A 27,978-nucleotide genomic window follows, 5' to 3' on the forward strand; every position below is an offset into this window, starting at 1 on the left:
TAACTATTGCAGCCGTCCTCATGGCACAACTTTTAAAAAGTTTAGTTATTTTCTGACTCAATTTGTCGAGCTGAGTCAGAAAACGTAGTTCGTTCAAAAGTTTATTTAGTATGAAGTGAATCTATTTAGTAATAAGATAAGTTTCATTATTACAGGTAGATAAAATCTTACAACTGTATAAACTAACAATGACAAGACATGTAAATATGGTTGTGGGTCCAACTGGAGGAGGAAAAACCGTAATAATTAAAACGTTTTGTGAAACTCAAACAAGTTTGAATAGCCTATCGAAACTGTGTGTTTTAAATCCTAAAGCATACGACGTAACTCGATTTTATGGAGTTTTGAATCCACTTAATCGTGAATGGACCGATGGAATCTTCAGCAATATTTTTCGCAAATTCAATCAATCCCTTAATTTTTCATTGCTGAATGAAAAAAGATTTATTATTTTTGACGGGGATGTTGATTCAATATGGATAGAAAATATAAACTCCGTAATGGATGATAATAGAATTTTGACGCTTCCTAATCAAGAGAGAATAAAATTACGAAATAACTGCAGTTTGATTTTTGAAGTCGGTCACTTAAAATATGCATCACCAGCTACAGTGTCACGTGTTGGAATAGTTTACGTCGATCCTAATATTTTAGGGTATGAGCCATTTATAAAGAAATGGATTAAAAATCGACGTGAATCTGAACAAGAATTGCTTTTAGTGCTGTATCAAAAATATATTCCTAGAGTACTAGCCCTTATTATTGATGGCATATTGGGCTTAGAGCAAGTTGATCCTTTGCAAATGATTATCCATCAAAATGCATTAAACTTGGTTAATATATATTTTTTAACGCTTGAATTTATTTAGTTAATTTATAAGTAAAATGTCTTCAAATTATAATTTCAAAGGTGTCCCAGTTATGCAAAATGGTTGATAGCCTTTATCCTTCTTGTCATCAGTCTAATGAAACATCAACGAATGATGAAGAAGAATTTCATGTACATCAGGCTGACGAAGAAGAAGAAGAAGAAAAAGAAGCTTTATTACATGCAGTATTCATCCAAGCATGTTATTGTTCAATGGGCGCTGCTCTTGTTTCAGAAGCTCAATTCAAATTTGATGACTATATGAAAGAAATATCAGGACTAATGATAATCAAAGATACTGCAGAAAAGCTAGCTACAATAGGTAATAGGATCAGTTTCTACTATAAATTAAACTAATTTTATCTGCTAGGAATAATTTTTACCCAACCGCCTGGAAGTTTTTATCTATATATATAAAAATGAATCCCTATTTCCCTTGGTCATGCCATCACGCGTTAACGGCTGGACCGATTTCACTAATTCTTTTTTTGATGAGTTTGTTATTGTCAGGAGAAGGTTCTTATGAAAGAAAAAATTAAGAAAATTGCGCGGGAAATTAGAAAATTTAAGAATACTCAACGACCGTATAAAATCTATATCTATATTTATGAAAATGAATTGCTGGACCGATTTTGATAATTTTCCTTTGTACTTTATAGTTAAAAGATGGTTTATAAAAAAAAAAAACATTTGAAAAAAAATCGTAAATATTAAAAAATAGAAAAATTAAAAATTAAAGTGCAGGCAACATGTAATCGGGAGGTTCTGGGTTTAAATCCCAGTCCGAGCTATCTGAATTTTCTCACATCTTTATATATATATATGTATATATATATATATATATATATATATATATATATATATATATATATATATATATATATATATATGTCGGAGATAATATCGAGCTGGGTTTTCCTAGAGATAGGGAAATTCCCAATATTTTAGTCTGTCTGTTAGTTTCAAGCAAAATTGTAAAGCATAGAATATTTAATAATTATTTATAACTTAAGCCGATTATAATTTTTATGGTTATGGTGATGAGCTTGAGTCCGGAGTGACAATGGTCACCAAACGTAGCCGAGGTCACAGGGTAGAAGTAATAAGTATACAGTTAAAGATATCGACAGACAATGAGGGCTGTCGAAATATTTTTTGAGAGAAGAAGTACTTAGTACTGAGACGGGTAGTGCTCGTTGAGCATTGATCAAGTAAAGACATCGAATATATCCTGCTGACCCCGGATTCGTTCTCGGTCTCATTCCCCAGCGCTTTTACCTTGTATATTAATTATATTTGGATAATTAATCGTAGTATTGTTTATACAAGTTAGCGTATATTTTAATTATTCTAAATTAATAAATAATTGAATAAACGAATGCAATGGACTGTACTAACGCCCCTAATAATGCTTTTCCGACATATATATATATATATATATATATATATTTCTTCTGTGCGTGTATTTGTCACTGAACTCCTCCTAAACAGCTGGACCGATTTAAATAAAATTTTTTGTGTCTTCCGGTGGATTCCAGAATGTTTAGATTTACAATTCAGTCCACGGGAAAATGTTTATTTCATTTATAAATTGTTGTTGACCTTGAGTACCCACACGCACTTTTCATATATTTTATAAATATCACATAAATAAGATATATGAAAAAATTCATGTGGGTACTCAAATGAAAGCTCTCGATAAGTATAAAATCAGAATGGGCTTATATTTACAAAAATGTTAATTATTGAGGAATGTCCATTGCATATTGTTAACTAATGATGTTTTTAACTATACTAGCACATTCCTAAAATTTCTAAATTTAAGACGTGTGTACAGGACAACGTCTGTCGGGTCCGCTAGTTCATAATAAAGTGGAATTATTTTTACTTTTTAGGTTATATTCCTACTGCTTACAAGTTATTATACGAATACGTTTTAGACGTGAAGAATAAAGTATGGAAACCTTGGAAAATGAGTGTTCCTCAATATATTCATAATAGAAATCAAGATTTTCATGAAATTTTTGTACCTACCTCTGATACTCTCCGTACGTTTTGGTTTATCAGTTTGATGAAGAGTTTAAAACAGCCTGTTCTGTTAGTGGGAGAAACTGAAACTGCAAAAACTGCAATGATTGAGAATTTTTCAAGATCTCTTGATCCGGCTAAATTTGTAAATTTTACAATAGTTTTCGTTTTTTCTTAGCTGTGTATATGATTGAATTAATTCAATTTGACAACTACTTTTTTAGGCATTATTAAAAATGAATTTTTCATTAAGAACAAAATCGACAGATGTTCAAAGAAGAATCGAATGTTATGTAGAGAAGCGCACGCGAGATTTATATAGCCCACGATTAGGAAGAATACTGGCAATCTTCATTGATGATATGAGTTTACCAATAGTTGATTTGTATGAAACTCAACAGCCTATTGCATTTCTTAAGCTTTTTTTGGATTATGGTGGTTTTTATGATTGTGATAAAGGATTAAATTGGAAGCAAATAAAAGACACTTGTAAGCTATTTATATTCATAAAAAGTTTTTAATAGTATTTAATTTCGTAAAATAGAAAACTTTATTTAGCACCTCAAAATTAATAGATAATTTCTTCGTTGTGTGTAAAAAAAAAACCGATCAGTTTCTCTTCACAAAGTGTCATATTGGACTTACAGTATTTTGTGTTGAATTGCTAAACAGAAATTTAAATGATTTAAAAAGTTATTTTATACAGAAATATGAATAATAATGCAAAAAAAAATCGTCAAATTTAATTTTGCATTTAGTTTTATAGTTTTATACGTAAACAATAAATTCATTTATCAAATTTAGTTCGTCTTTAAGTATGTTATTCATTCATTTCAATCAGGGTTTTTAGCAGCAATGACCGCAGAAAGGCAATATAATGCGGTTGATCCTCGTTTTATTTCTTTATTGGCTGTTCACTACACGTTGCATCCAGATAATACAAGTTTGAATTACATCTATAGTAGTATATTAGCTGGACATTTAGCGATATTCAGTGATGAGATTCAAGCAATTACGAATATTCTTGTGAAGATCACTATTGAGCTATGTGAGGTATTTAATGATGAAAATAACATTTACTTAACAGTTACATTTACATAACTAATTTCATTTAGTTATAATGACTCTAGTATTATAGTTTTCATTTTCAATTAGATTGTTCAATTCGAATTACCACCAATTCCATGTAAATTTCATTATAATTTCAACATGAAAGATTTCTCGAAAATATGCGCAGGACTTCTTCAAAGTATACCTAGTTATTTTTTTACGGCTGCACAATTTGTAAGACTATGGAAAAATGAAATAACTCGAGTTATCTGCGACCGGTTAATTAGTGAGGAGGTTAAAAAAATTTAGTTAAACTCTATATTATAAATACCTTTTAATCTTTTTTTATTTATCATAATTAGGATCGGAATCTTGTGCAAAATCAATTGGAGATGAAAATAAAATCCGAATGGGAAAAAAATCCTGATATAATTGAAAATGCTCTCAGAGATCCATTGCTTTTTGGTAATTTCAGAAACGCCCTCAATGACGATGGAATTCAAAGTTATGAAGATGTATTAGATTACGAAGCTGTTTACAATCTTTTTATTGAGGTTTCAAATCCTTAATGATATTTTAATAAATGAAATAAAACAGATTAAAGACTAATTTTAAATTTTTCAGATTCTCGAATTATATAATAAAAATAATGTTAAGCTTGAGATGATTCTTTTTAATGATGCACTTGAGCATTTAATACGTGTTCACCGTATTTTGAAAATGCATCGTGGCCACGTGTTACTTGTTGGAGCAAGTGGAAGTGGTAAACAATCAGTGATTAGACTTGCATCCTTTGCCGCCAAATGTGATGTTTTCGAAATTTTACTTGACTTTACTTATAATGAAACTTATTTTCAAGAAGATATAAAAAAACTTCTTAATTTAGTCGGCATTGAAAACAAAAAAATTTTGTTTTTATTCACATCTGCTCAAATTGTAGATGAAAACTTTTTAGAAATAATAAATAACATATTAGCCGCAGAGATTCCTTTTACGTTATACACAGAAAATGAAATTGATGAAATTAATGATAAGTGTAAAGGAAATGTAACTCAAGAAGGATATTGTATTGACAAGTCAGTAAAAATTACATCAATCAGAAAAAATAGTATTAGTTAATATTTCGATAATGGAGATTTTTGTTTTACAGAGACAATATTTGGTCCTATTTCACAAAAACTTGCACTGCAAATCTCCATATTGCATTGTCGATGAGCCCAGTAGACGATCTCTTTAAGAAACGTTGTAAAAACTATCCTGGTATTGTTAAAAATACTACAATTAATTGGATGTTTCAATGGCCCCAACAAGCTCTTTTTGCAGTCGCTAATTTTCTAATGAAAGATGTAAGTTCAAATATCAATTCATGGTCAGTGATAATAAAATAATGAAGTTAATGGCAATAATGAAAGTGCGTGTAGCAGTACTCTGGTTTTATATATTAATTTTATAAAATGAATGAATTATAGACACACAAAATAGAGCATGGACAGATATGAGAGATTAACTAATACTCTGCGATAGTGTTTTTTGCTACGCTTTATAATTAAATACTCGATACCGACGCCACTGATAATATCGACAGACTGACTATATTTACAATAGACTGCCTCATCGGTATACTCTGTCGCTCTTTATATATGTTTGTTAATACTTTGTAGAACATTATAGAAATTACAGCACGTGCACTTTTTCTATTTTTAATAAAAGTATTGAAGTTTGGGGCGTAAATTTTACGAGTTTCCCCAATCTAAATATGAAAGAAAAAAAAATTATTTTGATATTTCTCGTAAGAAACGATTAAGTTTGACTAGATCCGACAGAATATGATCAGATATAATTATATACAGCCCAGATATGAGATTAGACCTAAATAGATTTTTTTGCTCGACGGGCAGAAAGCGTCAACTTTCAGCCCGCTGCGCTAAACGAAGTTGCCCCTTTCTGCCTTCGTCGAGCAAAAAAATAGTATACACTCCACGGGAAGTAAATAAGAAAGCCTCAGATCACATGTTTGTCGACCTCGGCTTCGCCTCGGCCAACAATTACATGTGATCTGAGACATTTCTTACTTTACTTCCCTAGGTGTGTAATATACTATAACAACACCTGCTGAAAAATAATCGTCCAAGCGAAATTGTTCATTGAACTTTGACCACATTTTGAAATGGTTCTTTAGATTTTAATGGATCTAAGCCGATATAAAAATAGTTATCTGTGGAATATAAAGATGTGTTTATTCCATGGAAAATGAAATAGAAGTAGACTTCTATTGATACATGCCTTTTATTTTCAATGGGATTCAATCGGAATTTTCAACTACGCTAAATTCTGAAATTTCGAAATTTTTTTTGTAATTATTTTTATTATGTCATTTAATTAGTTTCCTATTGTTATGAATTGGAAAGTTTTGCATTAAGTGAACAGTAAAGGAATTATTGCAGCAAAACATAATTTCGTAACTATTCAAAATTATAAAATTTTTATAGTTTTTAGTTTTATCAAGTAGTCATTATATCTCTAGCTTCATTCTTACGATCACTCAGTACAGAATAATTCCTAATGAATTAGCAAACACTTCGGCTTTTTTTTTTTAGTATCGGCCAACACTGATATTCTTATCACGACATTGTTTAAACCACGTAAACAAACATTGTTCTAAATTCGAAAATTGAGAAATTCGTCGTTTCTTACAATGAAAACTCTGTCCTGATTCTTGTTTTCTCAACAACTCATTTTCACTTTTCAATATGAGTGATAGCGTGATTTCATGTATTCCAAATTCAGCTATAACATCTTTCCTTTTTAAACCACTTTTTACAGCTCCTATAGCTCTTAACTTATCAGCATATATTAGCGTATTCAGTTTTTGTTTCACTTTACTTTTAATTTTGTCACTTTTCAATTTTAAACGTCCAACAACGATCTATTGTATAGTGAACGACTGAAATTCAAAACACTAAAGTTTTGAAGAAAGCCTTTTGTTTGCTTACAATGAGTCACTGATAAATATTTACAATGAATCATTGATAAGTACAATAGAACCTTAATAATTCAATGAGTCATTGATAAATACTTTAAGTTATAGAGGTCACCATAGGTACTTCTTTGATTTATCAAAGGCCAATGTTTGTTCAAGTTGTGGAGTTTTGTACTTTAAGTAATGGAGGTTTTCTGATTTGAAGGGAAGGGAATACACAAATTTATTAAGTTGTAGAGGTTTTTAAGTTATCGAGGATCTATTGTAGTACCATTTATGTACGTTCTTTATTTCACACATTTCGGCGCAAAAGACAAAAGCTCATCTCTGTTAATAGCAACCGACTTGTTTATTAGTCATATTTTTTGATAAAAATATTTAATGAAGGCGCTCAGTACAGCACTCTTAACACTACTAGCTCAGCGTTATCACTTATATGTAATGTCGACATAGAAAAAAATTCTCTGGTATCGCGTCTTCTAACAGGAGCCTATAATATAAAGGTGTCGGTATGATTGAAATCGAGCGTCGCCTGTCTACACACTGATAAAAGGATTTAGTACAGAGTACTAAATTGATTTAGTAACAAAATTTTTATTCATTTATTTGGGAGAAACAAATATTTTGTACCCATCAATATTATTTGTTACAGCTTAATAAATGATTTCTTTATATGAACAAAGCCTTATTACATGGAAATAAATATTTAGTTCCACCAAATAATATTTAGTAACAGGTACTAAATATTTCTTTGGCAAGTATTGTCGGTAGATGGCTATGCTTTAATTCCAATGTTTGTGTGATACATAACCTATTCACTCACTTAGATTATTTCATTCAGCTCGATTTTGGGAGATTTATTAAACCTTTAAAAACATACATACTCCCAATAAATATCTTCTATTTATGTTTTTTCTCAGTGGAGTTTAGTTTACATTTTTTAATTTGTCTATTATTGATGTGTTAAAAACTTGTTTAATTTTTAATTTTATAAATGTCTCAAACGGAAAAATAAAACTTAATGAGATTCTTTTCTTTATAATACATTATATTTTTACTTAAAATTATTTATTTTAATTATTTTCATTTATTTTAAGTTAAAAAGTTAGGTTACACGCTAAAATTAGTTAAAAAATTAATTTCTTTGATACCAATAAACGATTTATTGAGTACCAATAAATCATTTGTTAAATACTACTAAATATTTATTTGGTGGAACTAAATGAGCTTTAATAAATGATTTAGTACCTATTACTAAATATTTGGTAATGAAAGGTTTGTTACTAAATCATTTAGTATCTGTTACTAAATCTTATTAAATAGAACTAAATCCTTCTATCAGTGCAGTAGGCTCGTTCAATTTTACAATTTCAATAAATTCATGTGAAATGATTTATTTATAAGATGTCTAATCGAACAATTACAGCATAAATTTATTTAAATCCTTACAGAATAGAGATATTTCTGAAGATCATCATGATCAAGTTGTTCAGCATATCGTTGATGTACATGTTAATATTAAAATGTATACGATGGAATTGTTCGAAAAGTATCGAAGAAATAACTACACAACATCAAAACATTATCTAGATTTTATAAAGACTTACTTAACACTTATAACAAATAAAATAAATAATACAACTTTTCAATATAATCGATTATTGATTTGCTTAAATAAAGTTACTGAAGTGTCTAAGTACTCTATTGAATTGAATAAGAAATTATTAATTAAAAAGACAGCAATGATTGAACAAATAGAAGAATATAATAACTTAGAAGCTTCAATAAAAGAATTAAATGAAATAATTGTACAAATGAAAAAAATTAGTTTATCATCAATGAAAGATAAAATTAAAGAAAGCAACAAAATGATGATTCAAGAATCTGCACACGATAAAGAAATATTTACCGATGTTTTTTTTGAACTGAATATAAACAAAACAACATTAAACGATTTGAAGAACAGTGATCTTGTAGAGTTGCAATTGCTTTCAGAACCTCCACATTTGGTGCAAATGGTTGGCGAGTGTATCGCAATAATAAAAGGTTCGAAAGAAATTTCATGGGAAAGTTTTCAAAATCTACTTAGTGATCCAGATTTTATTGAATCTTTGCAAGAATTAGATGTTAATGAAATAACTATTGAACAGCAACAATTAATAGATGCTCGTTTGAAAAATTTTAATGAATTTGACGAATTAAAATCAATTAGTAAAATAGCTTTTGAATTGTATCAATTTCTGCAAGTGACATTGCGTTTATATACTTTCTGTCAAAAATCAGAGAAAATAAAAAATTATGAAATTGATTCAGAATGCATTGAAATGGGATTCAGAACCGGAGAAAATAAAGTAGAAAACCTAGAAAAACAATTAACAGAATTAAATATGAAATACAACGATGCAACATCTATAAAACGAGAATTGCAAGAAGAAATATACTCTTTACAAAAATACTTAATCTTCGTTGATGAAATGACAAACGAGCTTTTGTCTGATAGTGATAAGTGGGAAGAGGAATTAAAATGTATGAGAGTTGATTCTGAATGCATCATTGGGAATTGTCTATTGTCTGCTGGATTTTTAATATACTGTGGACCTTTTACTGCTGAATTGAGAAATAAAATGCTTTACAATGATTGGATGAAGAGCATTATCGAAAAAAACATCCCAGTATCAAAATCATTTAGGTTGGAAAAATACTTGACTGATGGTATTCAAAAAAGTGGATGGAATTTTCAGGACTTATCACAAGATGACTTTTCAATTCAAAATGGAATTCTAACGATGTTCTCTTCCGAATTGGTTATTTGCATTGATTCTCATCAACAAGCATTGAATTGGATTAAGAAAATAGAAAAAAAACCTTTGAAAATTGTTTCATTTTATGATCAAGAATATATGGAACAATTTGAATCGGCTGTTAAAGATGGATTTTCAGTAATCTTTCAAGACTTTGATTATTTTCATTACATTTTAGATGATATTTTAGCAAAAATCATACGAAGTAAGTACTTATTTTATAATCATGAATTATTACTAAATAAATAAATTATTTTCTTTGTAGGTGTTAATGGACAATCTTTAATCAACCAAAATAGTACACAAAGAGATTACAATGTAAAATTTCGGGTATACTTCATAACTAAAATTTCAAATCCTAGTTTCAACCTTACAATATTCTCGAAAGCAACTATTATTAATTACATGATTACTACAGTAGTGAGTAAAAAAACAAATGATATATTTTGAATTAATATTAAAAATTAAGATACTTTAAGTACATTTAAAAATTACAGTTAAAGTCGAGTTTTTTTTTTATAAATTAGTAGATCAAATCAGATCAAAATTTCAATATGAAGAAAATGTGTTAAAATTTTAAAGAAAGTATGTGGTTAAATAATAAATTTAGGTAATGCTATCTATTAACAGACTTGAATAACTTTTAATTGGTTTTAAGAGTGAACTCACTTTAAAAAAAAGATTCAAAGTTTAAAATTAAAAAATCACATCAGTGACCACTTAAGATAAATTTTTTTCTAGAAACGACACAAAAAAACGAATACTGAGAAAAAAAAAGTGTGTGCGTGTAACCTTTACGCGCGATTGAAGTAAAACTTCTTTAGCGTTGACGACATATATCACTGAAATTATTAAATTTTAACTTGAATAATAAATATCACATTATAATTTAATTATATTTGAATCGTTTATTTGAGAAACCCCATAAGTCAAAAATACTAAATTTTTCAGGAGAAACAAAACACATTTTTCTCGGTTAAGTTTGCATTAACATCATGAGCCAATGATGAATAATAATAATGTTAGTATCCCGAAAAAATATTCAAGCATAAAAAAATTTAATTGTTAATTCCTACTATTCATAATAATGATTTGAAGTTGATTGACTTATGGGGTTTCTCAAATAAACGAACAAAATAGTAATAAAATCATTAATATATTAATTTTTCTCCGTCAATATCATTTATTATATTTATAAAATAAAGTACAAAATTTGTATTGGAACTACAATTAACGAAAATTAAAAAAAATCTTCCATTTTAAAATTCAAATTAGTGAACTGAGAGTCAACAATGAAAGAACATTTTAATTTATCACAATTTAACTTTATATAACTAAAATTGCAAAAATTATTGAAATCAAAGTATCTAACAGTAAATAAAATATATATTTTTATTTGGTTATCATTAATTTCAGAATTCAAATCAACCAAATCAGAGTCAACAATAAAACAATTTTTTTTTTATTTTAATCCATCAAGCGAATATTGTAAAACTCATTAAAATTCAAGTATTTAACAGTAAATTTAGTTTCTAATTGTCTAATAATCAATCATTTTGGAATTAAAGTCAGTGAAATCACATCAAACAATAAAACAATCATTTAATTTAATTTTTTTCAACCCATACTGTGAAAATTATTAAAATTTAAGTATTTTCCATTAAACTGAATTTTTATACTCAGAAGAAGTTTTTTTGAAAAAAAAAAAAAAAAAAAAAAAAAAAAAAAAAAAAAAAAAAATTTATTTTTGGAATTTTGAAATTGAATGTTTATTCGAAAAACCCCATAAGTCAGTGACGGGTGCCACAACTTAGTCCTAACTGAGACCATATAAAATGTTATGTTTTCAGCAAGGTGCGATATCTCAAACGTCTGATATCGAGATAAGCACATTTACGAAATGTGACACTTGCCGAAAATTAGTTTTCATAAACGTTACTTAATCCTAAAATGTATATGCTAGAAATGTGATGTCTAAAGGATGTTCATGTTAAGAAACGTTATACTTCAAAAATGTAAAGCTTCTAAAAAGCGACAACATCACAAGTATGCCATTTGTAAATCGTTCAAGGTTCTAAACGTGATGTTTCCCTAACGTCATACGTTTAAAAAAATTCAGCCGCGTTACCGTCTGCAAAACAAGTCAAGTTCAATCGATATTATAGATTTCTTATGATACTATACTTGGAAATTTTCGTCTATAAAATCACACTGCCACCCTGATAGCCAAGTTGGCCGCAACTTTCTGTCAATCTACTGCCGCAACTTGTCACCAACTTGGCGGCAACTCTTGGAAAGTAACTCGGTTGGTGTCAACTTGTTCACCAAGTTGTCACCAAGTTGACGATAAGTTTCTCAAGAAATTTGGCGACATATTGCGGCAGTAGATTGGTCTCTTTTTTCTCAGAAACTTGTAGCCAACTTGGCGCCAACAGTTACAAATTCGGAAGTTGACCGCAAGTTGTCGCTAAGTTGGTGGCAACTATCTGACACCAACTTGGTTGGTCTGAAACTGTGGCTATCAGGGCAGATCTACAAATGTCAAAAATTTTATTTGAGAAAAATTCAAGTCAGAATAATATTGATGAGCAAACTTAAATCCTCTTGGAGTTTTGAGAACATAATAGTTAAAAGTCACAGGACCATTTAATTCAAGCATAGAGAACACATTTAATCAATTAAAATTTTTAAAATTTCAGTAATTTCGAAAAAAATAACCAATGCAACAGCGAATTTTATAAAAAGATAGGAGCCCAGATAGCAAAATGACGTATTAAGTTATCCCGAATGCTTATTGTAGACTTTAAGAACTCATCAAAACGAGCTCTTAAAGAGCTCTTTTTTCTGAACTCGCACAAATGAATGATTTTTTATCTCTATACGCTATTATAATAATAACAATAATAAGAACACAACAAAAATAATATTAATAATAATAATAATAATAATAATAATAAAAGTAAATTATGAAAAATAATTCAGAGTTTCATGAAGCACCGATGCTGATTTTGAATGTTTATTATTTTAGTTAGACCTAATATTGTCGGTTTAAAGAGAGAAAGTGAAAATCGCAATTGCTGTAACTAAGATTCGAACCCGAGTCGCGCGCGTGCTAGATCGATACCCAACCCCCTACGCTGTTCAAACGATATGTCGTTACACATCTCATTATTCTTATAAGCTAAGTTTATATAGTGATGAAATGTTGCGATCATTGTCTATATTATTTATTCTATTTGATACTGTGTATCGATAGAGAAAAAGTAACTTTTACGAATATTTATATACTAAAAAATATTCAAAAGTCTACCTGTAATATTTTTTTAAATAGTCTATATAAATTTTGTTTACTTTTCACAATATAAAATCTAATAGATAAATTAATGAATATTAAAAATTCAACAATAATGAATAAGTATATAGTTATAAGATATCGTTAAATTCGAATAAAATGTTTAAAATTGATACATGCAAAGTACTCCTTAAATGTAGAAAGTTCACATAATTTTTTCAGATTAGAATCCAATTTTATTATTTTATCTAAATTAGTTTGATTACGAACCAGATTTTAACATTATTGCCTATTACTTCATAATATAATTTAAAATTTTTGAAAAATTTAATTAACCTGGATTAAGAGAAATGAGTTAACCTATGCCAAGTGTATATCTATATATTAATCTATTCAAATTGTTTTAAATCATTTAATTCGAATTATTTTTAATCATTTTCAATTTAATTTCTCAATCAGGAAAGTAATAAATGAAAAATGAATAAGATTTTGACAGCTTTATATTAAAAAGAAATTTGTGTTTTTGTTTATAATGTCTATAAGCTCATTATACGCAACTCAAAAAGAAGTCCAAAAAAAGGACTCAGTTAGATGTCAGAAAATTGACTCCAAACATGAGTTCATTAAGAGCTCTTAGTTCTGACCTCGTAAAAAAGAGCTCCTTAAGACGTCACATTAGGACTTCTATAAGAAGTTTTTTAAAAGACTTCATACTGAAATCTTTCTGACTTGGATGCTGACTAGGAGAATGTAATTTTTATTTAAACATGTATATACAAATGGGTGATTCTCTGTAAGGATGTTTTTTGCTGTCCCAGGTATTTTTTTATTAGAAAAATTGTTATTTTGTTACTAAAAAAAATTTATTACGAAAGTAAAAAAACATTTCTATGTGGAGCATTGAAAACTAAAATGAAATAAATTTTGGTTTTTTTGCTATAAATTCGTAAACCATCGAAATAACAGTCCCCTGGGCTGTCCCATTCCCAAAATTAAAACTTTAAGGACGTTCCCAAGGAAAACACTTTTCTTGGAATATCGTTCAAATTTTGAATCCAGATACTTATAAGTGTCCTTTATACGTAGAAATTTTTTAAAACCCTTCTTGCGATGCTCAATTTTGAATAATCGAAAGTTTAAAATCACATATTTAACATGTGATCCCTATCCTAACCCTCATTGTAGCGCACTTTTTTTTTAAATAACTACAGTAATTTTCTTAGAATTTTTATAAAAAACTGAAAATTGTTAATTGAACATATAATAAACATATTTCTCAAAAAATAACAAAAAGGAGCGGTATTCATTTAGTTATAAAAAATGTTGAAAGTGAGTTACTTTTCACTTTTTTTTCATTACTCGATCAAAGAGAGATGGTGGCTTGGCAACGTTGCGTTGGGCGGGAAGTTTGAAATACCCTAAAGGCGCAGCAGTTGTAAATAAATGCGAGTTGCTCACAAATAGGTTAACTGTAGGATGTTGTAAAAAAAATGTGATTTCGTAAATCTCTGGAATATTTATTATGAATTATTTTTCAACATTAATACTCCATATGTTAACATTATTAATAATTATAGATTCAAAAATATAATTAACAATATAATTTGTATAAAAACTCTTGTTTCATTTACTAACATAAAATGAAACATTTTAGAAATATATTATTTTTTAGACAAGTTGTTTTTTAATTTTTTTTTTGGTGATTTTAATTTCTTTATCATTATTAAGTCATTATTAATAAATTGTTTTTTATTAATTTCTCTTCAAAATAAAAGTAACCTTAAAATATTCAAACTCTATTACACTCGACTCAAATATAAATAAAAATATACAGAAAGAGATTACAATGTTGCCAGATCGGAAAAACGACGCGATGGGTATATTTTTGGACTTCTGCGCACGTTCGCGCCACTGAAAATGTATAGTGGATCGCAACTTTTTGTTGTTGCATTTATAGTATGGTTTATATGGGGTGACCGTTTTTAAAGTTGAGCACAACTGCTACTTGGGAACGTCCTTAAGATTAAATTTTAAGTTATTCGTCAATAATATATAATTTGGTCCATAATGTTTATAAACTTAATTAGTTAACTAACAATCTTCTTCAATAAAAAGTACCGAAAATTAATTTGTTTCATTAAATTCATTAAACCAAAGTTTGTCCCAGGCATTTTAAGATCAGTCCCCTGCCAGCAGTTCAAAGCCAAAGAAAAAGAAGTGTGTGCGTGTAATCTTTACGCGCGATTGAAAGAAAACTTCCTTGGCGTTGACGGCATATATCACTGAAATGATTCAATTTTAACTTGAATAATAAATATCACATTATAATTTAATTATATTTGGCTCCCCGCTTTTATTAATCCCGCCAAAATTTCTCAGCAAAAATTTCTCACAATTATTTACAATTAAGTACAATTATTTCTAAAAAAAAACATTAACATGGCCCTTTTATTATGGTTTTTGTGTGAAAAAATATTGTACAAGAAATTATTGCTGACAATTGTTGTCGCGAGAAATTTTTGCATGAGAAAAAAGAGACGATCACCGATATTTTGCATACTATTGTCAAGATAATTTAATGGAGATTAATTTGACACTTTTCAAAAATTGATTTAGTTTACTAGAAACGGAAAAAAACCTCAAAATAGGTCAAAAAATTTTCCTGTCCGTCATGTATGAAACTCTGAAAACACTATAACTTGCGAAAAAATGCATCAATTAAGTTAAATTTTTTTTTTTAATTCTTTAGGATAATTGTAGGTCAACGAATGCGAATGGTTAGGCAATTCAGTGTCATTCATGTACAATTAACAAAATAAAAAAGCCAGAAGACTGTATATATATATATATATATATATATAGCATATATATATATATATATATATATATATATATATATATATATATCTATGTAAAGTTGACATGGATGATGATTGTTGTATAGCCCCAAATTAGCTATAGTAAATTTATTGAGTTCTTTTGGGGTCATCTGAGTGATCCGAACGGAAATGTAGCCAATGTAATAATTGTAAAGGAATTCAAAAAGTAACTTGCTTTCTAACAAGTTATATACATTTAAAACTTCATATATAACACTAAATAGAGGTCAAATAATAGTAAATCCTATGTAATGATACACACCCATTAAAACATTTAAATACTATATTTGTGAAAAAATTTAATTGTAAGCAATGAAACTTTACAAAACAACGACAATCGATCTGTCTTCTAAATCATAAGTAAGAAATTAGCTGTCGGTAAGGTAAGTTTTGTTAGGTAACTGGCGGTAGAGTAAATTCAAATTATATTTGAATTTGAAATTTTTTCACAAATATGGTATTTAAATGTTTTAATGGGTGTATATCATTACATAGGATTTACTATTATTTGACCTGTATTAAGTGTTATATATGAAGTGTTAAATGTATATAATTTGTAAGAAAGCAAGTTACTTTTTTAATTCCTTTACAATTATTACAATGGCTACATTTCCGTTCGGATCACTCAGATGACCCCGTTTTTTCGGCAACTAATTTTGAACGACTTATGTTTTTTTTTTTAATATTTCATAATTAAATGAGCATTATGAGTCGTGAACTTTTGGATTTTCCAAATTGAATTTTATAGAATGTCGCAATCGTCAGAAAATTTATTAATAATTTATTTATTACAAAAATAATAAATAAACAAGTATACTTAGAGATTTTCAAAAAACTTTGCAATTAAAAATAATTTTTTTAAAACTGTTGAATTTTTATTCACTTTGCTATTCACAATTGATCCATTTTAACATATTGGAGATAAATAATCCTAATTGATTATAATATTTGCCACTAACTGGCGTATAAGTCAAGAAGCGTGGAGTATATAACATTTACTTACGACCAATCCAAATTATTATTTTTGAATAGCGGAAACTACACAGACTATAAGCGTTACTTCCGTCAGAAAAAAAATCTGAGTTACTCCCTAGTCGCGCCTAAAGAAGTTTTACTTCAAAAAGTTTCAATTGGACAATTATTGAAGAAGTTATAAGTAGAAAATAGAAAAAAAAAAAAACCTTTTTTTGTTTTTGAAAATTTAATATTTCTGAAAGGGTAAATTAAACAAGTCTCAAAATTTGCCAGGATGAGTTTTTGTATGGGTGCAGAAAAATTTAAAAAAAAATTGAGAAAACCATAAATAAAAATTGTTTATTTTAACAAATAAAATTATTTACTTTAGATTTAACAATTAACTGTCCTTTTTCAATGAATTTAAAGTTAAAATTTTCCCGAGTTGAAGTAATTAACTTAAATGAACTCAATTGCTTAAAAAAAAAATTGATTTAAGCTCATCTAAGTTTATTTTTTCGATTCGGGTTTCTATAGAATATTTAAGAGTTAGTTTTTCAATCCAAGATAAAATTTTATCCAAGATAAAATTATTATTGCCAGTATATTTATATATATGAAATATATAGATATATTTTATCATTGGATAAAATTTTATCCTGGATTGAAAAACTGGCCCTAAGTAATGTAGATTTTCCCGAATTTGATATATTTGATCTGATTTGGCCTAAACTTTTCTTCTGGACTTGTAATAAAAAGTGTGGGAAAAAAATTTAAATAATAATAAAAATTTACTACAGGCCCTTGAAAATAAACTATTATCAATCGTTATGGGATTAGAAAAATCAGATATTGAAGAAAAGAAAAATAAATTAACTACACAGATCAATGCAATTAAGAGTTCTATTAAAAAATCTGAAAACGGATTTTTTGAAAAAATATCCACAAGTAAAAAACCCTTATTACAAGATATTGACTTATTAGAAAGTTTGGGAAAAATCAAGGCCAACATTCGTGAAATGACTCTTAAAATTGATCAAGACAAAAATGCAGCGGCAGATATTGAAGAGATAAGCGAAAGTTATCGTCCAGTTGCTACGAGGGGAGCAGTGTTATTCTTTGTATTTACCGATCTCGCTGCATTAGATCCTATGTATCAATATTCATTGTCAAGTTATTTGGAATTATTTATTCGTTCATTAAAACAAGCACCATCAGTAAATATGTCGATAACGGAACGTATAGACAGTATAATTGAAACTCTCACAATAAATATTTTTGATTATGGGTGTTTAGGTATTTTTGAAAAACATAAAGTTTTACTTTCTTTTCATATTTGTACGAAAATTGAATTGAGTATCGGTTGCATCAGTCAAGAAGAGTTAAATTTTTTTATAAAAGAAAATACTTCAGTCGAAAGTTCTCAGCGACATCATATTCAATGGCTTCCTTCGTCCATTTTAACGGATATTTTTCAACTGTCAGTCGGATTCGGGAGTTTTTCTGATTTATACAATGAGTTACAAGTTAATTCCAATGATTGGTATCGATGGTATAAATCAGATACCCCTGAATCGAGTCCATATCCTGGTGAATATTCAAAGAAATTACATCCATTTCAAAAACTCATGTTAATTAAATGTTTTCGTATTGATCGAGTTTACTGTGGAATTATTAAATATGTGACTGATTGTTTGGGAGTTAAATTTATCACTCCTCGTATTATAAGTTTTAAAACAATTTACAAACAAATCGATTCTTATATTCCAGTTGTATTGATTTTAAGCCCAAGAGTAGAGTTAACGTCAGAATTTACTACACTTGCAGAATTTCATGGTTTTAATGCTGAAAAACTGATGATTATGTTTCTGGGAAAAGGCCAAGAAAAGGTATACACATTATAACAATAATATCCAATGTTTTTTTAACTATATTTGACTTGGAGGTGAAAAAAAAAATTTTGCCAAAGTTAAAAAATTCATAATTTTGAAACAAAAAGAAACACCTCTCTGAAATTTTCCAAGATCTCTTAAGATTATTTTATAGTATTGTAGTAAAAAATTTGACCTCAAAATTTCTTGTCTCTGTACTATAACAAACATAAGACATACGAGAACAAATATAAGACCATTTCTGTATCTACGATGGATTTCAAGATATTCAAAAATTAAAAATGAAAAATAGTAAAATCTTGAATCTTAAATAACTTTCGAAAAAAATTTTTTTCCTTCGACAAATTTTGTTTTATGATAAAAGAAAATTTTTAATCAAAATCCATCTAAATTGAAAGGAGTCAATTCCAACGATTAGCTGATTTGACATGGAATGACCCACAAATCTAATCTAATCTAATACCTTTAAGGGGGGAAATACGTGTAGAAGGACGTTTTCATGCTGATTTTCATTAATTTTTTTAAGGTATAAAAAATTAATGTTATTTATTGAAACTATCAGGTTATTTTATCCATATATTTATATTTTTTCACATTTTACAACAATATAACTTAAAAAGTAGCGGAGATATCAGCTGATACACATCGTGGAAGCGACAATTTTTATCTGAAATCAATGGAACAGAAAAATTACTTTTTTTATATGTGTATCTTCTATATGAACCTCAATTCCAAAAAAAAAAAAGTAAAAATTTGCATTTTTCAGAGGGTTGTTCAAATAAGTCGTGATTTTTTACCATTTTTTCATATATTGTTTATTGAAAAAAAATAGTTAATTTTTACTTTTTTTTTTAGGAATTGAGATTCATATAGAAGATACACATATAAAAAAAGTAATTTTTCTGTGCCATTGATTTCAGATAAAATTGTGGCTTCCATCGTGTACACCAACTGCTAAGTCGGATGACAACCTACGATGTGTATCAGCTGATACCTCCGCTACTTTTTTAGTTATATTGTAAAATATAAAAAAATACTCATAAATATATGTATAAAATAACCTGATAGTTTCAATAAATAACATTAATTTTTATACCTTAAAAAAATTAATAAAAAATCAGCATGAAAACGTCCTTTTACACTTATTTCGCCCCTTAAACGAGCAATTCTTGTATATAAATTTAATTTGAATCTCGGAAACGGCTCCAACGATTTTCATGAAATTTAGTATGCAGGGAGTTTTGGGGGCGATAAATCGATTTATAGCTAAGATTCATTTATAGAAAATTTCGTTTTATTCGTGTTTTCAGGAGATTCATAAAAAAAAAAAATACCGAGCAAAGCTCGGTCATCCAGTTACTACAATAATTAAGTGTGTATAAATGAAGATGTTTTGTTCTTACCAGAAAATTTCTGACGATTAATTTATTTATTTTTTTTTTTTTTTTTTTTTTTATTAATTATTATTTAGAGTCGGTTTTAACTGCTGTGGTGATATCGCCGACTTTAACTGTTGGGAGTGGTACGTTAAGGGTCTTCTTGGGTTGTGTAAATCTTAACCTACGCGGCAAGGGCCGAATATCAACCAAGTTGGTTTCTAAGACCAGCTTGGGATTCGAACCCACGCCTGGCTGGTAAGTTAGTCCGAGTTCTCTATAGGCTATGCGCCTTAGACGACTCGGCTAACGTCACCGGTTTTATTTATTTATTGTTGTTTTATTTATCAAATCTTTTAATTGAATCCCAACAAAATCTTGTGGTTAAATGAACAAATATCATATTACATATCGGCTTCACCTCGGCCAACAATTACATGTGATCTGAGACTTTTCTTATTTAAAGATCACTGAAAAATAATGTATATACACTATTTCACAGCTATACCACTTGGAATACTTATAGCTGTGAGATAGTGAATAGTCTCTGTTTCAGATTTAGAGAGTATAATGTAGATATATTTTATATTTATCAGAAAGCTAGTGAGCTATTGGAAATTGCAATGACTAAAGGACGGTGGTTAGTTTTACGAAATTGTCATTTAGGATTGGAATTTATTCGAAAACTTGAAGCAAAAATTAATCATTTGAAAAAACCTCACGATAATTTTCGCTTATGGCTAACGACTGATCTTATCAATGACTTCCCTATCGGAGTATTACAGAGATCATTAAAAGGTATATTTCATACTTTATACATATTTTTAACTTCCCGCTAAGAAAATCTAAGATTTTTAAAAATCGGGAAGTTATTGGTTTTACCCCGTTTTGCAAAAATCGAGTTTTCATCAGATCTCGACGTTTAAAGGGCACAGCAAGCTTCCCTGACTATCCCCGCGAAGGTGTCACTATGTGTGTCTGTATGTGTATGTATGTGTGTGTGTGTGTGTGTTGTTTTTTTTTTTTTTTTTTTTTTTCAGAGGGGGGAATCCTTTTTGCGGATTTCAGGCATAGCTGTTTCGCCTGGATATGTGAAGACGACACAGCGTCATACTAAAACTCGACGCTAACGCCCCTACTCACTAAACCCTAAACCCCTTTTCTTCTTTCCTCTAATCCCCCATGGGAACCGCCGTCAGGCATTACTTTGTAAGGGGAGGAACTAGCTACTGTTCTTCCTTCTGGTGGCTAAGGTGTTAACTACCTTCCTTTTATCTTTTGATATTTGCTCTTCTTCTTTCGGTGGAACGCAAGTCTTTGAGGACTTCTGTTGCAAACGTGTTGGTAGCGTTCCAGGAAGCTTCTGATGACAACATTGCTTCCACTAGTGAATCTGGTTGCATTATCTGGTTCAGGATCCTCTCCAACTCTTCACGCTATGGATCGAAACGAGGACATACAAAGAAGACGTGCTCCGTATCTTCATCAACTCCTGGGCAGGACGGGCACTTCGAAGAGTCATCGTGCTTAGAGCGGTGTAGATACTCTCGAAAACACCCGTGTCCCGACATCATCTGCGTAAGATAGTAATTGACGTCGCCGTAATTCCGGTTAAGCCAAATGTCGATCCGAGTCATAAGGCGGTGCGTCCACCTACCCTTCTCTGCAGCATTCCATTGTAGTTGCCATCGGCCTATGCTGTTCTGCCGTTCTTCAATTCTAAGTTCTTCAGGGCTCAGTGCAGATGACCTTTTCCGTTGGTAAATTGCTCGTCTTTCCTCTGCTAGAACGACTAGATGACAATAGTAGCCTTCTGCTCTGCATTGGGCCTCCGATGTTAGGCATCAGCCGTGCGAGACTAGCCCTCACTACTGACGCTTTGGCACTGACGTGTTCCACCTGCTGCTTGAAGTTGAGTCGGGCATCCAGCATCACTCCCAGATAACGGATAAATGGTTGTGATGTGATTTCTTGTTCTCCGACTCTCAACTTGATATTTTCTACCGTTTTTCTACTGGTGATGAGCACTGCTTCAGTTTTATGCTTGGCTAGTTGCAAATTCACCATGTCCATCCACAAATTAACTCGTCTGAATGTAATATCAAATGCCATTTCTATCTTTTCGAGGTACTTTGCGACGATTACGACAGCTACGTCATCCGCATATGCTACAAGTTTGACTCCCGTAGGCAATGCTATTCTCAGGAGGCCATCATACATGATGTGCCATAGCAGAGGACCTAAAACTGATCCCTGTGGCACTCCTCCGGTGATTTCGTACTCTTTCGTACCGTTCTTCGTGTCATATTTCAGAACCCTATGCGTGAAGTAGCTCGCTACCATTCTGCGAAGGTATCCTGGTACGTTTTTTTCTTCTAGAACCCGCATAACGCAGTCCCAGTTAGCGGAGTTGAAGGCATTCTTGATGTCCAAAGCAGCCACCAAGCAGTATTTCTTCTTTCCACCCTTCCATCTCGTTCCGGCGATTGCATATTTGGCTGTATCAACAACCAATTTGATCGCATCCACAGTTGACCGTCCTTTTCGGAAACCAAACTGGTTCTCTGCCAGGAGTGGATCGACTACAGCCTCTATTCTCTGATGAATTATGCGCTCGAATATCTTGCCGGCCGTGTCTAACATGCAGAGTGGTCGGTAGGATGACGGTTCTTCCGGCGGCTTTTTCCCCTTCGGAAGTAGCACTAGCCATTGCTGTTTCCACTTCTTGGGAAAAGTCTCTTCCTTCAGGCATGTATCGTAAACATCCAGGAATAATGTCGGTGCTGCCCTAAGGATTGATTTCAGGGCAATATTGAGGATTCCGTCCAATCCCGGCGCCTTATTATTCCCTACTCGATTGCCTGCCTCTATCAACTCATCCAACGTGATAGTTGGGATGTCTTCAGGGTTGGGCTGCTCCAACTTATAGGTGAATACCGGCTGTTGGGAAAACAGCACAGTAACGATCTTCTTTAGGAGCTGTGGACACATAGGTGATGGGATTGGTTGGCATTTCAGGTGGGTCATAACCACCTTATACGGTTTGCCCCATGGATCTTTCTTTACTCCTGCGACCAGTTCCTTCCAGCAGCGTCTTTTGCTTTCTTCGATGACTGTTCAATTCTCGACGGGCCTTTTTATACTCTGCCAACAGCTCTGCGGTGTTAGGTCGTCTGTAGCCACGCTGATACTTTCTTCTTTTTTTAAGACACTCTGAACGTAGAATGCTAATGTGATCGTTCCACCAGTGCACCGAAGGTTTTGAATTCATACCACGTTTCCGGGACATACTGGCGTCGCAGGCCTGGGTGACTCTTCTCATTAGGTCCTTGGTCTTCTCTTCAGCAGTTTTAACGATGATCGGATTGCACTCTAGGGTTACTACTAAAGCAGTGAGGTCGAGAGATTTAACTTTCCACCCAACCGCGCTAGCGCTCCTGTTGACTCTTGTTAGATTCTGGCCAGTTGATATTTCCCATAGTATCGTACTATGGTTGCTGGCTGTGTAGATCTTCAAGACTTTCCAAGAAAAACCTCTTCGAGCTAAGCAACTGCTGACAAATGTGAGGTCGACAATTGAGTTTGCCTCTTCCTTAGTATACGTTGGCGTGTCACCGGTGTTAAGAAGAATCACGCCCAGTGTGTCCATTGCTTCAAGAAGTGCTTTTCCACGTGTATTAGTGAACTTGCTGCCCCAGTCTGCTGCCCAGGAATTAAAGTCACCAGCTATTGCCATGGGAAAGTGTTTTCTTGCATCCTCAGTTAGCCGATCAAGGAAGTCTTCAAACTGTTCATTAGAGAGACTAGGTGGTGCATAGTAACTGTAGAAGCGGAGGCCATCTACCTATGCTGCTACGAAGCCGGCTTCTTTATTCTTGACTGTTCTCTGAAAAGGACATTTACCGCAGTACCAGATGACGGCTTTGTAGTGCTTTCGGATTCCCAGGGTTGGTTACTCAGGTGTCTATAAGGCTCACGTGAGCTGGGATGGTTGTCTGTAAAGTATTGCCGAATGTACTACATGAGCTGTTATTTTTACAAGTTACTTCAAGTTGAAAAACCCAAGTACTTAAGAGATCAATCACAGAAGATACTGATGTTAGACGCTCTAATAAGATAGCAGCTAAAAAACATTCTTTCAAATTACCTCATTTTGCTACTACCTACATGGAGCATTCATTTATGGTAACTGTGATACGCCTGTGGGAAGAACTACCTGATGAAATTGTGAATTCGAGTAGTATTAAAGTGTTTAAAAATAAAGTCTTTGATTTTTTGTTGAATTTGGACAATTAATAAATTAAAATTAATTGTTTAAGAACCTATAGGTTAAGTTAAAAGTTATTAAGAGTTAATATGTAGAGATCTTAGTTGAATCAGTTTAAATCTTGTCTAAAATATTGTTTAAATGAAATATTAATTTAGTAATTAAATTTAAATATAGTATTATGTACTTACATGTGCATTTATTAGCATATAAGTTGTAAATATTTGTTGTATCTAAAATTGCCATTTGGCCTGTGCCTTGGCATGAATAAATTGTTAATCAATCAATCAATCAATCACTTATAAGTGCTACGTCTGCCTCTAATTCGCACACAGTTTGTATGAGCAGGTCATGCGCAGCCTCACAATGATTGAGGTTGAGCTGCAATATCTTTATGTTCTTGGCTTCGTCATCTTCTAGAGCGCTTCTTGGAAGACGGGGCATCTGTCGAGCCTGCATGGTGAGCTGCCTTTTCTACGCCGTGCCGTTCGACGCACAGTGCACATTTAGCTGGATTTTACAATCAGCAATTTTGTGTCCTTCTTTTCCGCACCTTATGCAGTGCTTAGACTGGTCGACCTCGCTTTTGCACTGAGATCCGAAGTGCCCAAAGTGCCAGCATTTGAAGCATTGTATGGGTCTTTTCGTTGCTCTCATTCGGCAATTGACCCAGCTGATCCTTATTTTGCAGTTTTCCTCCAGTAACTTTTGTGCTGTAGCTTCTGGTAGTGACACTGTGGCTGTTTGCGTACCCCTAAAGGCTTTACGGATTTTGATTGCCGCTAGTGGGATTTCACAACTTTCTCCAGCTTCCCTCTTTAGAGCGGTCTGAATATGCTCTTTCGTCGTGTCGTCATCGACATCTCGGATCTCGATGGTCGCCTGTGGTCCTTTGCAGATCACTTTGGCCTCCTCCTTAAGGATGTCTGCGATCGTCTTTTGGAGGGCTTGGCCTGTGTCAGTGCTCTTCCTCGAAATCGTAATCAACAAGTCGCCACTTCTGGTCTTGTTGATCTTATCTACCGTTGAACGAACCTGCTCATCTGGGACGTCCTGCTTTATGCGACGCAAAATCTCGGCATAATCTGTTTTCTCTGCCGGGCGGATGATTAGTGCGTCGGGTCTGATCCATTTGCGTGGTATTTTCCGCTTAGGCTCTGGCCTGGGCTCCTTCGGTGGCTGCTTTGAGAGTTGCTCTCTAGCTAGCTTCCTCTTCTCCTTCTTAGACTACACTTTTACCCAATCAGTCGCCTTCTTAGGTTCGTAGCCCTGCCCTGCCAGTCATTGGGGAGCGCTTTTTTTCAAGTCCTTCTTCTTTGTGACTTTGTCGGTTGGCTCTGGCGAATTTCGGTCCTTTCTTTTTCCAGGCCTTGTGTCAGTTTCACCCTTGTCCTCAGCAGCAGATTCGCCGTCACCGTCAGCTCCAGTGTCCATTGCTTCTTCTGAGCAAGGCCTCGTGACGTTGTCAAAATAATTTGGCAACGCAGGTAAGCTCAAAGATTCGGGGACTAGGATAGACAGAAGAACGAACGAACGAGACTCTTGTAAGGGGGGATAGGTGTTATGGCTCAAACAGGTCTTACGGCTGCACCTCCCCGCATGGGCCCCGCTGGTAACTGGTCGGGTTGTTATTATATTACCGATCAGGTTAACGCAGTCGTTGAATGGGTTGATACAGTTAACTAAGTACGAGGACAGATTGACATTAAAATCAACTCAATTTACATCTGTCCTATGATAGCGAAAACATCACATTAAAACAAGGCGCGCGAAACTAAGTAGGGTATTCGGGCGCATGCGGCGTATTGCGCGGGTAGAATGGGGATTGCGATACCCAGCTATGTCCACCATATACAAGGGTTTCTTTATGCCTGTCATCACATATGCGGCGGCAGCTTGGAGTGACCGTTGCGATAGGGAGGACTGGAGACATCTTCGAGCACTTCAGCGTCAAGCGCTAATAACAACAACTACTGCCTACAGGACAGTTTCGCTTGACGGGATTTGCGTAGTCGCGGGGGCAGCGCCCATTAAGCTCGTAATAGACGAACGGTGCGCGCGATACAACCTCCGTATCGGCAAACAGGCTACCCTTGGAAACGTCACCGTGCAGCCAGATGCGGAGGATCGCCTTGTCACCCTTAGAACTGAAACCATACGTCGGTGGCAAGAACAATGGGATACATCAGAGAACGGCCGCGAAACTAAAGTCTTCTTCCCAGACGTAGCAGAGCGTCTAACAAACAAATGGATCAGCCCTAACTTCTGGCTGACCCAAATCCTAACCGGCCACGGTTGTTTTAGAGAATACCAATACAAGTACGAACATACGGATAGTGGATTCTGCGACGAGTGTAGGGAGAATGGGTTAGGAGAAAGGGTCGACAACGTGGAGCACTTAATGCTTGAATGCCATGAGTACGAGCCTCAACGTGAGGTGCTCAAGGACATATGGGGTGGGAACGCGGAGTGGGCGAACGTTGCGCGTGCGATTGCCACATCCCAAAGTAACTTCAAGCTTTTAAAAGGTTTCAGTAAAGTAGTAATGTGCTGCAAACTCCAAACCCAACTAGCTAATGAAAACGCGACTAAGGACGAGACTCAACAGACATCCACCTAGGTAGAGTCGGAGCGCCTAGGCACAAGCGATACTCTCCACACGATTGTGAGCACAGTATAAAGCTTTGGATGACTGCCGTAGAATAAACTAGGGAAAATGACCACAAACAACACAAGTGCCCGGGCACCCTACACACGCAAACACTTACACGTAAAATCATACTTTACACACAACACATCACCCAAACAACATGGTCTTCAATCGACTCCGCCTCCCCGTGGTCCCCGCTGGATACTGCTCATATCCTGCGGGTACATCTCGCTGTGCCTACAGGGAATGAGTTGCCAGAGGAGTCGATGAGAGTTGCACACACTTACAATTATACGCAACTCTTGCAGCTGTTCAATGAATGTGTATAAACACAAGAGAACGGCGGTTTTTCCTTGTCCGCGAACTGGGCTGTGTTCTCGCTATGGTGGGAGTAGGACAAATATACGTGCGTGATAGCTCTTTTGAGCCCAGGAAACGGCCTCTTCGGAGGTAGGCGAAAGCCTCGCCATATATTCTTCGTTCGAGAAATATTCTGAGCAAGGCCTCGTGACGTTGTCAAAATAATTTGGCAACGCAGGTAAGCTCAAAGATTCGGGGACTAGACTAGACAGCAGAACGAACGAGACTATTGTAAGGGGGGATAAGTGTTATGGCTCAAACAGGTCTTACGGCTGCACCTCCCCGCATGGGCCCCGCTGGTAACTGGTCGGGTTGTCATTATATTACCGATCAGGCTAACGCAGTCGTTGAATGGGCTGATACAGTTAACTAAGTACGAGGACAGATTGACATTAAATTCAACTCAATTCACATCTGTCCTATGATAGCGTAAATGCTTGAGGACAGGGTTTTTCCTTGCCGGCAAACTTGGCTGTGTATTTCCTATGTGAGGGTAGGATAGATATACGTGCGTGTATAGCTCTTTTGAGCGCAGGAAACGGCCTCTTCGGAGGTAGGCGAAAGCCTCGCCATATATTCTT

At 32.8% G+C, this 27,978-nt stretch overlaps 1 protein-coding gene across 1 annotated transcript in view; it reads left to right on the forward strand.

Annotated features, from left to right (window-relative positions):
* LOC123263076 (dynein axonemal heavy chain 10) overlaps window positions 1-27,978 on the forward strand; it is a 48,695-nt gene that overhangs the window by 13,876 nt on the left and 6,841 nt on the right. The window contains exons 6-18 of the mRNA XM_044725613.1: window positions 156-833; window positions 911-1,190; window positions 2,764-3,041; window positions 3,121-3,385; window positions 3,738-3,949; window positions 4,052-4,240; window positions 4,309-4,500; window positions 4,583-5,022; window positions 5,097-5,292; window positions 8,378-9,932; window positions 9,993-10,147; window positions 17,653-18,741; window positions 20,717-20,918. Of these exons, the coding sequence (XP_044581548.1) occupies window positions 156-833; window positions 911-1,190; window positions 2,764-3,041; window positions 3,121-3,385; window positions 3,738-3,949; window positions 4,052-4,240; window positions 4,309-4,500; window positions 4,583-5,022; window positions 5,097-5,292; window positions 8,378-9,932; window positions 9,993-10,147; window positions 17,653-18,741; window positions 20,717-20,918 (5,731 nt within the window). The remainder of the gene's footprint in view (window positions 1-155; window positions 834-910; window positions 1,191-2,763; window positions 3,042-3,120; window positions 3,386-3,737; window positions 3,950-4,051; window positions 4,241-4,308; window positions 4,501-4,582; window positions 5,023-5,096; window positions 5,293-8,377; window positions 9,933-9,992; window positions 10,148-17,652; window positions 18,742-20,716; window positions 20,919-27,978) is intronic.

This window comes from Cotesia glomerata, linkage group LG4, assembly GCF_020080835.1.
Source record: "Cotesia glomerata isolate CgM1 linkage group LG4, MPM_Cglom_v2.3, whole genome shotgun sequence".
NCBI classification, from domain to species: Eukaryota; Metazoa; Arthropoda; class Insecta; order Hymenoptera; family Braconidae; genus Cotesia; species Cotesia glomerata.